Source organism: Perca flavescens, chromosome 14 (assembly GCF_004354835.1).
Source record: "Perca flavescens isolate YP-PL-M2 chromosome 14, PFLA_1.0, whole genome shotgun sequence".
In the NCBI taxonomy this organism is placed as follows: domain Eukaryota; kingdom Metazoa; phylum Chordata; class Actinopteri; order Perciformes; family Percidae; genus Perca; species Perca flavescens.
Window position 1 is genome coordinate 19,012,055 of NC_041344.1, and position 16,111 is coordinate 19,028,165.

Genomic DNA, 16,111 nt, shown 5'->3' on the forward strand with positions numbered 1-16,111 from the left:
AGACGTTCATGTCAGCCGCCAAATGAGTGTTTGATGCGGGGAATTTACTGTGAGATATTAAAGCGGACGTTAATGTTCCCCGTGTGTTTTTAGCTAACTTGGGGGATTTGGGGCCAGCTGACTCGCGCTGGAGCGATGAAGGGAGAAGCGGAAGTGAAGTCACTTGACAGACCGTCCATGTTGTTATTGTTATTTTGGTAGCCCTGTGATGAGACGGGCTGGGGAGCCGTTGGTCTCCGAGACGACTGTTAACGCTACCGCAGGCCGCCCTGGACCGACACCTACCCTCACCACCACCTCCTCACTGACCCAGAGACAGGAGCCTCGCTGACGGCTGGGGTGGGGGGGAGGGGGGAAGGGGGTGAGGACCCAGCTCCAGCTCGGCTCCTACACTCCGGCCGACCAAAAATAAAACGGCGACAAAAACAATAACGGCGTTCGTCAAACGGCTCGACTGGTGTCTGTGCGGTCTGTAGCAGGGGCGTGCCGCAGCAGACATGAACGGTATCACCAAGGGCCGGTTCGAGGTATGACAGAGGGAGTGGACCACCAACGGTTCAACTGTTTGTTTCTAGTAGACGTAGACGCTTTTTGTGTGTGTGTGTGTGTGTGTGTGTGTGTGTGTGTGTGTGTGTGTGTGTGTGTGTGTGTGTGTGTGTGTGTGTGTGTGTGTGTGTGTGTGTGTGTGTGTGTGTGTGTGTGTGTGTGTGTGTGTTCGACCGTGCTCCTAATTTTACATGCAGTCGGGAGCCGAGGCGTTTTGTTGGTCAAGGGTAATCCGAAATCCTGTTATTGTCCTGCCGCACCAGTAGACAGCGACAATATGAAGCTCAGGACTGCGGGACAGGAGGGCTGTGGCTGAGGATAGTCAATATATCAGGGCCGAGGCTGGCTGGCACTGTCGCCTGAGGTTACAGGCTTTAACAAGGTGGGGACTGGGGCTGCAGATGGACAGTAATGCTGTAAATAAAAGCAGTGTATAGCAGCATTCAATTAGTTATCACTTGGGTTTGGCACTGTGACACCTCCAGTGATACCTGTGAATGACCGGTACCACAGGAGGTTTGGGCTGCTTTCGGAGAGTCACACTAATATTATATATAACATGAGAACTATGAATGGCCATGTGTCCTCACGCAACCTTTCCACATATCCATGATAATTTGCAGGAAAGTGGTTACACACCCCTGTGCTTAACTGCAGTGGTGGAAGAAGTATTTATGTATTTTACTTAAGTAGTAATACCTCGAGGTAGAAAACCCTTAACTAAAAGTAAAAGTCTTGCATTCAACATTTTACTAAACTCATAATGCAGGCAGAATGATCCCTGCCAGTGTTATATTGCTGGATGCTATTACTGACACATTATTGTTTATGTAGAATCTTCATGTTGTTGCAGGTTGAGGTATAAGATCGTTACATTACTTTATATACTGTTATAGGTATAGGTAGTTAAATCAATAACAATACATCATATGACCAGTAACCTGTGACCAGTAACTACAGCTGTCAAATAATTGAAGTAAGCAGTAAAATATGTGCCTCTAAAATGTAGTGGAGTTAAAGTATAAAGTAGCATGAAATGTAAATAATCATGTAAAGAATATGTACCTCAATAACTGCACTTAAATACAGTTATAATGGAAACCTACTTGGTAACTTTCCACCATTGCTCAGCTGCATGACGTTTTACAGATTGCTTTGAAGTACAGCTTAGCTTGCATGCCTTCAATTCATATGTATTACCTGTAGTAAAATAATAACACTGTTTTGCTGTGTCAACGTTTTCTTCATCATTGTGCACACCTCCAGTCCAACTGGTTTTAAGTCGCCTGAGCTGTGAGCATTGTTATCTGAAATATCATTTAAAATTGTTGACATGCTTTAGGGTTTACTTGACTACTTGACTTTCTCCGTCAGGTGTTCAGCACGCTCTAAGCTTGTCAGTATTATGAACGTATTTGTCTATGTGTGAGTGGATGAGAACAGAAGTGGTAGTGACGCTGATGTGAGTTGCCATATCAGTGGATTTCTCAACATAGCTGTAAGCTTCTTAGATGCAGATGAAAACCATTGTGTGGAGGGAAACAAGCTGGTGTGGCTATGTGTGTTCGAAGAGTAGTGGGAAGAGAAGAGTAGGCTCGGGAGCGTTGACTAACAGCCTAAGACGATGATGAGATCATGAGATGATGCTTTATAATGAACATGTGGCACAAGCCCACTTGTAGTTGTTGTATTGAAGGCCAGAAAATTGAACACATAACATGACCCATATGTAATGTCTGCATGGTAATGTCTGCATGCAACGGCAACTCTAAACCTGAGACATGCAAGTTCTGAGACCAGTTTGCATATTCACCCAGTTGTACACTGTCTAGGAGTAGAGTATGACTGCAGAGAGGAACTCCCTGTTTGGGAATGCTGCTCTGCTGGCACAGGAAACGAGGGCACCAGAATGCTGAGGTGATAACTTTAATGAAGCATGCATACCAGAGATGAACCTTGCTTTCATAATGTCATAACTATGGCTGGGATCACACACCAACTACTGTGTTCATGCCATTCCACTTGGCAACTTCTCCACCGGGGTGTGGGTTACTTTTGACTTTGTGCCTGACATGCAAATAAAAATAGGGCTGCAACTGACAATTATTTACATTATCGATTAATAGAATGTTTTTTTTTTTAATAATTTATTAATGGTTTAGTCTATAAATAATAGTTAATGTTTTGGCATGACCAACAGTCCAAAATCTAATCCATTTATGTTGATATTAGAGCTGCAATGATAACTATTTGGATCAGTGAAATTTAACTGAAATTGAATCGACTATTTTATAATCGGTTAATCGTGAAAGTCAATTTTTAAGCAAAGAATTTTACTTTTCTGTGGTTCCAAGCAACCCAAAAGAAGGAAGACAGACTTATCAAAGAAAGAGAGTCTAAAAGAGTCTGACAATAAATGCAATAAAACGTGTCAATATCAGTGAAGCGTTTCAGAGATGGAGAGAAAATGTTGCTAATAGTTTAGCCTGCTGTTAACCGTAGCCAACCGTAGTTAATCGTATGTAGCTAGCTACAGCCTTGAATCCCAGTAGCCTATGTTATCTGAAAGGGTTTACAGGCCTACAAGTTTGTTAAGGAAACAGGTCAGTAATTCTCATAGAATTGCGGCTTTATAACGGCTTTAGGATCACAGTCGGGATTGGGATAATGACTTGTACTCGTACATGTTTATGTATGTAGAGAGGGGAGAGCTGCAGGAGAAGGGCTGAACTTTCAAATAATTGCAGTTTTTGGCCTTTTCCAGAAAACTGCCTACCCCAGCTTTATTCTGCTGTTTATTGTTTGATTAATTGATTAGTTGTTTGGGCTATAAAACATCATAAAACTGTGAAAAGTGCTCGGCATAATTTCATAGAGCTCATCAAATATCTTGTTTTGTTCAACCAACAGTCTGAAAGATAAGATATTCAGTTTACTATTGAATGTGACAAGAAAAAGCAGAGAATTCTCACATCTTTGTTGATTTGCAGTGTAGGCAGTTGTTTCCATTGCTGGAATAGTAAGTTTTTCTGCAGGATTTTCCATTATTGAATCAGGCTTTCACCATCTGAAGGGACATGCACGTGCATCTGCATTTATAGAACAGTCAATAGGAACAACGCATATCTCTGAAATTACCTTTGATTGGTCAAAGTCGGGGACTACATTTTCTAAAGCCTGAAAAGAGATCCAAGAGGAGCTGCAGAAGTCTAGTTTTCTCTCAGTCCACTTGAATTACAATATGCTGAAAGGTTATTATGGAATTTTTGCCTGCCTACCTCAGCTTTATTTGATAATAAAAATAATTGTCAATGACAGCCCTATATGATATAAAAGATACAATAATAGCTAATATTTGGTATTTATCACAGAAAAATTACTTCAATGATTGTTTCAGCAGTAATCAAAAATGTCACTTGTAAGTACTTTCATTGTCTAGCAAGTCTGGACAGTACCAGAAATTACACAGTAAAAGTTATGTTTCAGTTTGCAAGTTTAAATCACATCGTGAAAATATTATTTTGTGTATGTTCTTTGCCAATGCCATCTTGTATAAAGGTTTAGGTTGTCTACAGTAAATTGTGTGTAAATATGTGTCTGTTGAATGAAAGGTTAAAGGTGAGTGATGTGTTACAGAGGTGGTTTGGAATTAAGTCTAAATTTAGTCCTAAATCCTAAGCCACCTCTGGCTTTAGAGAGAGTCACTGAGTCAATATACTGTAGCCCTTGTCTCTTCCTACCATTCACTATGCAAAGTATTGTACAATTAAGGTCAATTTACTTTCAGTTTACGCAATTGATATGGTTCTGTATCTGAAACTGAAAGCCACATTATGATGATGAACCCAACCCTCATGGGTAGATTGTAAAAATGTGTTATTTAGTACAGGGGTATGTGGGAACCAATGATGAAAAAGGTTTTCACTATATCCCAGAGCTATTATTGGATATAGTTAATGAATCGGTTCAGATCAGGTTCAACGCTCTTTTTCTGCTGTGTTGTTATCGGAGCATAGATGTTAAAATTCAAACCAGCTTAGTTAATCTTTTGCTGGACCTCTTTTGTCTTTTGGACCACATTTCCTCTCAAATGGCCTCTACTTCCTCCCTCCCTCTCACTCCTCTCTTTTTACTCTCTGATTTTAATGACTTTTGTACGTATTTTTCCTGTATTTCTTGACTGTTACGGCGTTCTTTGTTTGCCTCCTTCTCTTACTTCCTCCTGCTCCCCCCTTTCTCCCTCTTTCTCCCTTCTTCCCTCTCCTTTATTGCGTTCTCTTTCGGGGAGCTTGCATCTGTCATGCAGCTAGCTGGTGCCAAGACGTTTTCAGAATCAACCTTTGCTCCTCCTGTGCTTTACCCTGGCTCCCTTTGAGTTTTTACATTGCAGTGTTTGTGTTTCCGTGTGAAACAGCAGGGAGTCCCCCCTCATTAAATATGGTTTCTGGGTCTTTGAGGATACAATTGTATCACTGGCAGGATGCGTGTCTGCAGTGGCACAGCGAATGTGGGTCTTTGACGTAATTTAAATTCATGGCTGAATAGCCCACCTGATCTAGAATCTTCTGCCTCTGTGCTTAACACAGAGAGGACTTAAATCACCTGCAAACGAGTAAGTGTATGTGTGTGTTTGTGTGTGTGTGTATGTGTCCCACTCAGCAGATGGCCAGACATCCAGCAAGTAGACTAATTGAGATAAGCACGCCAACAAGCTGACCAGGCTAACAGAATTATAAGCTTGTAAGGAGGGGATGTGGAAAGCCAAATGTAGCTCTGGCTTGTCTATTAGCATTGCTCAAGGAAGTAATAGTTTTTTTTTCCTGGAAAGATGTAAGGTTCTATTTTTTATTAAAGGATAGGTTCACATTTTTTAAAGTCTGTCATAAACCAACACTCAGATGCTCATATGTACTTTGAAAGTGTTATTGGTTGACGTATCACTCCTCTTGTCAATACTGGCTGCAAAGAGATCCATTCCATTTGTAAAGCATTTTTAATGTAAGTGATGGAGGACAAGACTCACAGTCCTGTTTCTGGCCAAAATGATTTATTAATGAGTATTAAGTATGAGCTAGAAAACATTATTGGGCATTTCATACTAAAATGACTAACTAACGATACCCATTTCATCAGACTAGCTCAGACTGCTGAAGCCTCATATTGTAGCTTTAGCTGAACTTTGGAATGTTTTTATACATTAGAATATGGATTTTGTCACCCCTCACTTACATTGTAATTGCACAAAGAAAATGGATCTGAGTTTTACACTGGATGATGAGGAATGGGACAGAATCTGTAGGAAAATTAAAACTATGCCACGTGATGTGAGGGTGCGCCTTATTCAGTTCAAGATTATGCATCGCTTTTATTGGACTCCCTCCAGATTGTTTAGAATTGGTCTGAAAAACACCAAACTGTTGGAAATCTAAGACAGAGGACTGCCAATTACTTCATGTCCTATGTCTTGTGATAAGGTCCAGGAATTTTGGACCAGGATACAGGATAACATATGTTAGATTGCAGGGACCCAGGTTCCATTCAGCCCAATATTATTTTTTCTGGGAGATGGGTCAATCCTAAACGGGATGGATAAGCACATAAGAAGCTGGGGCCAGACTAGTTTAATGATAGCCAGACATATTATTTTAAAGGGATGGAGGAATGAAGGGGTGCCGTCAATCCAGCACTAGGCTTGTAAGATGCCGTTTGAAAAAATGTCATATAAACGGTTTGCCAGATTGGATGTCTATACTAGAAAATGGGGAAAGCACCTGAGCTTTCTGGAGGGCTCTAAGAAGCTTTGTGCTGGGGATAGACATGTATGATGGGCTTATGGTGTTGTCATTGATGCATATGTTTATTTGGTTTATGGTTTATTGTTTATTTTGTTATTATTTGGTTGTATGGTTTTAAATATTGTAGTTACAGTGTCATCTTTTCTTGATTTTTGTTTGGGTGGGGGGTGATGACAAAGGAGGAGGGGGGGGTGAGGGTATGTTCATGTTGCGAATTGTATGTTTTGTATGTTGTTTAAAAAATAAATAAAAAAATTGTTGTTCAAAGAAATTGCACAAAATGTAAAAGTGACCAACAGTGCTTTTTGCACACACACACACACACACACACACACACACACACACACACTCTCACTCATATTATAGTTTTATCTTGTGTTTCTCGGCAGGTGTTCTCAAACAGCGATGAATCCCCCATTAACAAAAAGCTCCCCAAAGAGCTTCTTCTCAGGTAAGATTACATACATGCACACACAAAATACAGCATAACATACAGTACCCTAGGACAAGGGCTTAGGTCAGGGTTACTTATAAGCTGAAGCAGCCTTGAACAATTATGTGCAGGAGTGTGTCCGTGTGTATGTTTTGTATGATGTACTTATGTTGGCCACTAGTCTGGAATGAGATTTAACTATGCGACCTACAGACCAATATTTTGTCCAGCTGCACATGACCCATAAATCTGATATCCCACACACCCCCACATGTTTGTCCTCCACATTGATTTATGTGCATGCGTGCGTGCGTGCGTGCGCGTGCCTATGCAAACTGTACGTCTGTGTATGTGTGCTATAAATAGCTCGTCTTAGCTAGTGGGGAATTCCGCAGTGCTGTGCTCTTCTGCTGCTCCAGCTGTGCTCCACAGAGACTACCAGTACACCCATTATCAGCAGCACTACTTTTACTGGTGGACAAAAAAACATGTACTCACAGGCACTCGCTAGCTACAGCACATGACCTACTGTCACATGTGTTATGTTGAGACACTTACACAACATCAACTGTGAGGAAGACCCATTGTTATGGCAGTTAATCTTGTTGTTGAAAGTGGGTTGACTGGAGCTATTTGTTTTGTATTTAAAATGTTGTTATGCCCTGTCACCATGGTACACAGGGAGGGACATTATGCTGTCCAAGGTGTAATAGCCACTGCCAGAGTCCGAGATCACAGAGAAACAACAGAACTGAAAAATTCTCCTGCTGCCCTGAAGTAATTGGTGTGGCTTTCTCTCTCCTATTGTGGCATAGCCATCAGTGCTGAACCTTAAAAATCTAAAGTTGAATCATAGATTCAGAGAACCGTGACACCCCTAGTTTAACATTATATACTGGATTGTTAATTTCTGTTGAAGTTTTGACCAATTTGTTGCTGCATTTAAAAGGTTTACACTTGAAACTTGGAAAGTTGCTGGTGCATGATTTATTATTTTAATAATAAAAAACAGTTTCGTTAATGTATATTTATGTATTTGTTACATTACGTTTACGTTAATATACGGTTTAAGTCCGGCCTGATGTTGCCTTACACATAAAAGAATGGTCCCAGTCACTTTCACACAGTGAGGTGTACAGCTTATGAATTTAACACTGGTATTGGATCAGTATCGGTATTGGGCGATACTCAAAGCCCAGGCATTGTTATCTATAGATTGTGTTAAATCTGACATTCAATTAATGATCAGCGTCACAGCCATTAACCGGTTATTAGAAGGGAGATCGATAAGTGCCTGCTTGATTGGTACACTGGTGGCCTGCAATCACTCCAAAGAGTGTGTGTGTGTGTGTGTGTGTGTGTGTTCAATGTGTGAATGTGTATGTGTCTTTGCATTGCTTTGTCGATTGTGTGCATGTACTCCCTGATACAAGACCTGGTATAGATTATACAGACATGTCCCAACATGCCCTGGCCAAACACACATCAAAACAGCCTTTGTCTGCATCTATATGAAGGAAACAATGGCCAGCTCCTGTTTCCTAGGGTTAAAAGGACATTCAGACCCCAGCTGCACTCAAAGCTTTGGCACCATGACAATTCCCTGAATACCTCACATTTTCTATAGATTGGCCCTTTAAGGCACTTCTATGAGCAGTAACCATTTAAGAACTGGGAATTCAGACAAAGCATACATGTTTGGTTTTATGTATGTGTGTATATTATACGTTTTTCTGCCTGTGGCCTTGCCTCTCTGAGTGCCAGATATTACTCATTGGCAGATTAATGGATTGAGCTGACCCAGTAGCCTGCTGCATGCAGCCCTTTGTGGCTGACCGCCCCACAGCTCAAACACTGGTGGTCTGTGGGGCTCTCCTGCTACCAACCAAACACCACAGGGGATTCTTCTTTTTTCTATCGACACACAAAACACATATATTGAATCACACAAAAGGAAAGATATTCAAAAATAAAGTCTAGTTAAAAACTGATTGCTATATCTGAGAGTCATAGGTGACAAACTCATGCTCTTTTTTTTTGTCTCTCTTTCTAGAATATTTTCCTATCTAGATGTGGTTACACTTTGTAGGTGTGGTCAAGTATCCAAGGTAAGCGCTTCCCTCTCTACACCTCGAAAGCACCCACTGTGGATTAACACACTCATTTTAATAATGGATTGATGTCATTCTAAACTGTGGTATGGTTAAATTAAAACCGGCTTAACATTATTGAATTCTCTAGAAGTGTCTTTAATATAGTGCCATCTGCTGGTTATGTGTAAGTGGACCACTGTTAAGCTATAGTGCACTGCAGTTGAAAGCCATTTATGAATGAGCTATCTGTGAATAATAATAATAAGGGCTTGGCACACGGGCTGTAAATGCAGAGCTGTGGTGGCAGCTTCTTCTACAACAGATCCAATGCACTTCTATTAGGAAAATGTTATTTCTCTGTACAATGTAATCTTTGGGTAGTTTATCGCTTGTCTGCTGAGCTTCATGGAGCTGTTCTGTGTACCTACATTTCCAATCATTGGTATGATCCGTCAGCCGACTACAGTTAAAAAAATAAAAATACCTACTGTAATTTCCTAGAGCCCAGGGTGAGATTTTTAGGTGTCTGGTTTTGTTTGATCAAATATTTTCAGTTTTCAATGATATAAAACAAAGCAAAGCAACAAGTCCTCACATTAGAGAGGCAGCAGCTTGTGAACCTGCTTCATGAACAAAGAAACAGAAAGTGGGCATAGTTAATGCGCCAAACCATAGAGGTTGACCCACTATTAAAGGTGTTGAAATTAATCAAATAATCGATGCATTGAATCGTGGACATGGACGATGCTGCATCGATAATCGGCAGGGTCATAATCAATTATTTCTGTTTACAATTTAATGTATGCCTAACAACCTTTCTGTTTACATATTCTGTTATGTTTTGCACATTCAGGAAGTGCCATGTGCTCAGTGCTGTAGTTTTATGTATCCAATTTATTTAGTATTAGAGCACTGCAGAATGGTTTGTTTTTGAAGCTTGAAAAGCTATGAATTAAATATCCTACATGGCTTTAATAGTAAAAATGTATTTGACGCATCGTGATGCATCGAGATATCCAATCAAACTGAATCGCTGACATGATAATCACAATCGAATCAGGAGATCAGTGAAGATTCACACCTCTACCCACTATGTTCATTAATTCCTCCCACATGTTATGATAACAGACACACACACTTACTGACCTACATGTCTGTCTCTGTCCACAACTTGTCTGTCGCCCTCTCAGGCGTGGAATGTCCTGGCCCTAGATGGCAGTAACTGGCAGAAGATTGACTTGTTCAACTTCCAGACAGACATAGAGGTGAGGGTTGCGTTTATGAGAGAGAATAAGTGTGTGTGTGTGTGTGTGTGTGTGTGTGTGTGTGTGTGTGTGTGTGTGTGTGTGTGTGTGTGTGTGTGTGTGTGTGTGTGTGTGTGTGTGTGTGTGTGTGTGTGTGTGTGTGTGTGTGTGTGTGTTTGTTTGTCTATATGTGATGCACGTTTGTGCTCGTTGAGTAGCATTATCCAGCCCAAGGCTTAACGCTGGGTCGGTAGGCTTTGGTGCCGACTGTGACGTCACAGCTGATCCTCTGTCCTGTGGCCCAAGTCATAACACTCTCTTTCCATCCAATCCATCTCTCTCTCTCTCTCTCTCTCTCTCTCTCTCTCTCTCTCTCTCTCTCTCTCTCTCTCTCAGGGGCGGGTGGTGGAGAATATTTCAAAGCGTTGTGGAGGCTTCCTGAGGCAGCTAAGCCTCAGGGGCTGCCTGAGCGTGGGAGATGCCTCCATGAAGTGAGATTGTCATTGTCACTGGCATACACTAATATAAATAATTGTGCCTCTTGACTTTTACCAAAAGTCATTTTCTTGTTGGTTTGATTACTTGCTGTTTTTGTTTAAAGTAATTATGTTAAACGTTTAAGTGGCTTGGGCCTCTTCATTCCCAGGGGACTCCGTGCTAGAATCTCTTTTTTGTGATTCCATTTAGTCTCACTTTACTGTGTGTACACACAAACAAACAAACAAACAACAAACAAAAGAAGAACAATAGGAGTGTAATTTTGTTTAGTTTTTACATGAAACTGTTCATGTACATGGTTTTACTTAAATGTATCTATCTGTCATATAAGCAACTGATTTAAAGGTGTGGTAGGTAAGACTTATAAAACTATCTTTCTGTCATATTTGCTGAAACTGACCCTATGTTCGAGTAGAAACTCAAAAAAAATCCCCCCAATTCCCTGTTCAGATGCACCAATCAAGGCCGGGGAGGGTCTAACTACGTGTCAATCACTGCTCATGCACACACATTCATTCTCCCTGGTGGGGGGAGCGGGATACGAGACCGTTTTTTTTTTTTTGTTGCTTTACCTGAAAGGGGGGAGGGACTGAGAAGTTGTTGATTTTCAAATTTTTTGGCTAAGTCCTGGATCTTCACAATCCTACCTACAGCACCTTTAAAGAAGTACAAGTTCTTTGGAAAGTAAGTTTTTGGTTTAAAAAAAAAAAAAAAAAAAGATAAGGAAATGTACAGTAGCTGTACAACAACCTCCCAAGGGCCTGTAAATGACCTGAACAACTCTAAGCATCTGACTTCTTATTTATTCAAAGAAGCGACTTCTGAGTAATTCCCCTTGTCCCTTTCTATTGTTCAACTGTTTCCCAGGACATTTGCTCAAAACTGCAGAAACATCGAAGTGTTGAACCTAAACGGCTGCACCAAGATCACAGACAGCACTTGTCTCAGCCTCAGCAAGTTTTGCTACAAACTCAAACAGCTAGATCTCACCTCCTGTGTGTCCATCAGCAACCACTCTCTCAAGGCCCTCAGGTAGCACCTGCACACTTGGCATTACCCTGGTAACCCAAACCCATATAACATAACCCCTATTATCAACATTACAATTCCTCCTCAAGCCCTCACACACAATATGTAATAATATAATATAAGACATATCTCCATTTGGGCTCACATGTCCTGTGTGTTTTGTTTTGATCTTGTTTGCGGATGCTTAGCGATGGCTGCAGAATGCTGGAGATGTTGAACCTGTCATGGTGTGACCAGATCACACGTGATGGCATTGAGGCTCTGGCTAGAGGCTGCAATGGTTTACGAGCACTGTTCCTCAGAGGCTGCACACAGGTACAGTTATTTTATTTTTGACCATTTCCAGAGTGCTTTTATACCATGTTGAAATACATTTTTGAGTTACAGTTCCATAAGGACATAATTATGGCGCGTCTTTTTTTTTTTTTTTTTTTTTTAAACAAATGTTCACTATAAAATACCAAGATTTCTTAAAAGGAGTAGATTGGTTAAGACATTTTACCTGTTTTTTTTTTATCTTCCCTTGCATCAAGATGTTGTGTTACTTGCTGCCACAGGACAGTGTTTACAGTTTACTGTAAACAGGGTCCTCTGGTGGTGAAGACAGCTCGCACTATGCTTCAGCTGAGGAAAAAATGTAAAACAAATGGTAAAACTCAAAACAAATACCCATATATTCCCTGATTATTTAATATAAAAACCAAGACCACAATATACACAAAACGCCACACTTCTTTCCCATTGCTAAAAAATTGAAGCAGGCCTTACTCAAGAAAAATGTGCCCTTTTCCCTATCTACTGTTCCCAACACAGTACATTTTCCATTCAATTTTCTTTACTTAATCTTAATGGTTGGTTTTTTGTTGATGTAGTGGTTTGTGTCAGACTGGCATTTTATTTTTCTGCTGCCTCTGTAGAGCCAATATATTCTTCAGGCTGTGTGTTCAGTTGTTGTCTTTTTTTCTTTTAGTCTAGTCTATTTTTCTTGTCTGGAAAAATACCATGAAGCCCCTATGAATCATCTTTTGGGGCTCACAGTACAGTAGTCACATGTGAATTGATTTAACTCATTGGAAAATGATGGTGTAATCGAGGAAAGGTTTTTCCCATCAACACACAAAAACACGGACACATACATATTGATCTTGGTGTTTGATTAACAATATTGTGCATTTTCTTTATTTAACCCAGCTGGAAGATGGAGCATTGAAACACCTTCAGAAACACTGCCCAGAACTCACCACCATCAATATGCAGTCTTGTACAGTAAGACATTTGGTTGTGGGGTGAGGGGAGATAGAGACCGATAATAATACATGAGGAATGTGTCCCTATGCCTCGGTGTTTTTGTAATTTGTCTTCTGTTGCCTCCAGCAGATAACAGATGAAGGCCTGGTCAGTCTGTGCCGAGGCTGCCACAAGCTGCAGATCCTTTGTGTGTCTGGCTGCAGTAACATCACTGACGCCTCCCTCACTGCAATGGGACTCAACTGTCCCCGACTCAAGTAAGAAAAACACACCTGTCCCCCCCCCCCATCCTTCACAAGGACAACAGCTAAACACAGGACTGCAAAATATCCTTCTCAGGGCCTGTGATTAGTGTCATTTCTAAAAATGGACTAGAATCAACATAAATATTTAAAATTGTAGCTGCCTGAAATGCCAGACTACACAGAAAGTCTCTTTTTTTTTATTGAGTGTTGTCCTTCCAGTGGCTTGTAAACATGTAAAATTTTTGAGAGACAGGTACATCAGAGCTGTCACTATACGTCAAACAAAAAGAAGAAGGTCCCACACTGTCTAAAACTTGGAAATAAAATATTTCATTGGACAGACAAGGTTAAGATCTGACAAGGATCTCAGGTCTGATTCAAACCCATACCCAATTGCTGGCTGATGATTTTGATTAAAACCATACCCTCCAATTAGCCTTTACAAGGTGTGTGTGTGTGTGTGTGTGTGTGTGTGTGTGTGTGTGTGTGTGTGTGTGTGTGTGTGTGTGTGTGTGTGTGTGTGTGTGTGTGTGTGTGTGTGTGTGTGTGTGTGTGTGTGTGTGTGTGTGTGTGTGTGTGTGTTCAGGATCCTTGAAGCTGCACGATGCTCCCATGTTACGGATGCTGGGTTCACTGTACTGGCCAGAGTGAGTTTCATTTTGCTCTCTTTGTCCTGTTTTCTCTTCTGTGAACCTTTTCTTGGGTAATCCATTTCCCCTCGATATCTGTGCGTTTGATATAATGATTTCTGTTTTTCTTCACAGAATTGTCATGAGCTTGAAAAAATGGACTTAGAAGAATGTATTTTGGTAGGACAATTTGTGTTTTCCTTATTTATTCCCAACATCATGCTCATGGTATTTATCTGTGTTGAATCTGGAATCATACTTGGCTTTGATTGATTTGTCTGGCTAGAGATGGATTGTAGGAAGGGTATGTTTCCAGCCAAGAGGGAGAGTGAGCAGTCCAATGACTTCAGTATTTAAATTGATTTTGACAGAAAGCAGAGAGGGAGACAGAAAAGGAGTGACGCAGGAGAAAAGGTTTTAGCGGGTTTACAAAACTTGACACGAACATGCAACACCTGCTTCCACAAACTGTGATTTAAGACTCAACTGTCTCTAGACATGTAAGAACAGTTTGATCAACAAGCATTTCCTCTCCTCAGGTGACAGATAACACTCTGGTTCAGCTGTCTATCCACTGCCCTCGCCTGCAAGCACTGGTAAACATTTACATTTGAAGTTCTGATTTTGTGCCAGGATCTGCCTTACCCTGTGTGCATGCTTACTGAGCTTTAATCCATCTATCTGTGTGCCTTCAACCCTATTTGCTGTGTCCCGGCCAGTCCTTGTCCCACTGCGAGCTGATCACAGATGATGGCATTAGAGCTCTGAGCAGCAGTACCTGTGGCCAAGAGCGCCTCACCGTGGTGGAGCTGGACAACTGCCCCCTCATCACTGATGTGACCCTGGAGCACCTGAAGAGCTGCCATCGTCTGGAGCGCATTGAGCTCTACGACTGTCAGCAAGTGACCAGGGCTGGCATCAAACGCATCCGGGTCAGTGAAGTGACGATTGGATCAGTGACTTCCTAAAATCGCTTTTCTGCTCAGTTATTCTCTACCTTATTTCTCTAAAAAATCATACACTGTAGTTTATACCCAAGTTAAATAAATAGTTTAATTTGCATATAATAAGAGGAGAAGATCAATACCACTTTCCAGTATAACAGTTGTATTGATATTCTCATCTAACTCTCCACAAGTTAGTGAATAAGTGTATTTCACAAAGCGTTAATCTATTCCTTTTAGGAGAAATTGGCTACAGGAGAGAATCCTGATCACATGCATACATATGCATGTCTTTTGTGTCTTTTTATACTTTTGTATTAACACACCTCTTCCCTACACAGGCCCACCTTCCAGAGATCAAGGTCCACGCCTACTTTGCCCCAGTGACACCTCCTCCCTCTGTACATGGAGGTGGCCAGCGTCTGTGCCGCTGCTGCATCATCCTCTGACAGTGGAGGGCCAGGGGGGGCCACCTCTGTCTGCAGGTCCTGCTGCTCTGATATGGGCTGAAATGGGTTTTTTGGGGGGGGTTATGGGCTGGGGTAGGGGAGAGGAGGGGCTGGACCCACTCACTGCTCCTGATCACAGATCAAAACATAGACTGATCACCCCTGATCAGTTGAACCCGACCCTCCTCTCTCCTTTTGCTCACCAGTCAGGATTGCAACAGTCCTGGGTTTGGGTGTGGAAGGCTGGGTGGAAAGAACATGGATGGATGGATGGACTCGCACTTTTTCTCTCTCTATCTCATTCTCTCTTTCTCACTGTAAAGGCAAAAACAGGTTCTCCACTCCATCCTGCAATTCACATCCCTGACTGTCCCCCCAAAAAAAAAAAAAAAAAAAAAGATGATATTGTCATCTTGGACAACAGTTTGCTCTCTGTGGAGTATCATAACCAATCACACGACACCTCTATGTGACCATCCTGTGATTCATTCTGCTTTGACCAATAAACATGCAGCATGGAGCGAGAGGAGAGCTGGGTTGTAGATAATGCAGATCTTCTGGATGTAAACAGTGAAGCTTTGGCACGGCCAGCTCAAATCTTTAGTGTGGAAGAGCTGAGAAGAAACAGGACGTACAGAATGGGACATGTGACATATGACATATTTGTGCATCTGAAAAACTTTTGTTGAGATTTAGATTCTGTATGTACAGAGAATGTTTTGCAATGGAAAAAAAAAAGAAATCACACATATGGCAACTCACTCAAAATTGGGGTAGGCCAACAAAAAAAAAAACATTTTTTTTCAGTGCTTATTGTAATTGTCCATGCCTGTCTATGCAGAGAGGGATATGTGTTCGCCATTCTTTTTAAAATAGAAAAGAAGCAACTGTTGCTGTTTAACAGAAAAAGGAGCTATGATTCATACCCTCAGCGTCTAAAATCGTAATGTTGACTCAG

General features: G+C 41.2%; 1 protein-coding gene across 2 annotated transcripts; it reads left to right on the forward strand.

The window, feature by feature from the left end:
- The first annotated feature begins 367 nt into the window (after positions 1–367).
- Positions 368–15,524, forward strand: fbxl2 (F-box and leucine-rich repeat protein 2). 2 transcript variants are annotated; one of them, XM_028597961.1, is made up of 14 exons: positions 368–527; positions 6,731–6,792; positions 8,828–8,882; positions 10,058–10,132; positions 10,508–10,602; positions 11,477–11,641; positions 11,827–11,953; positions 12,830–12,904; positions 13,013–13,143; positions 13,718–13,778; positions 13,896–13,940; positions 14,300–14,356; positions 14,480–14,692; positions 15,046–15,524. In XM_028597961.1, exons 1-14 carry the CDS (start codon positions 498–500, stop codon positions 15,151–15,153), a joined length of 1,299 nt encoding a protein of 432 aa, XP_028453762.1. In that variant the 5' UTR covers positions 368–497; the 3' UTR covers positions 15,154–15,524. The 2 variants fall into 2 exon arrangements, with proteins under 2 accessions (XP_028453762.1, XP_028453763.1); XM_028597962.1 differs by having other exon boundaries at positions 13,016–13,143.
- Positions 15,525–16,111: the final 587 nt, after the last annotated feature.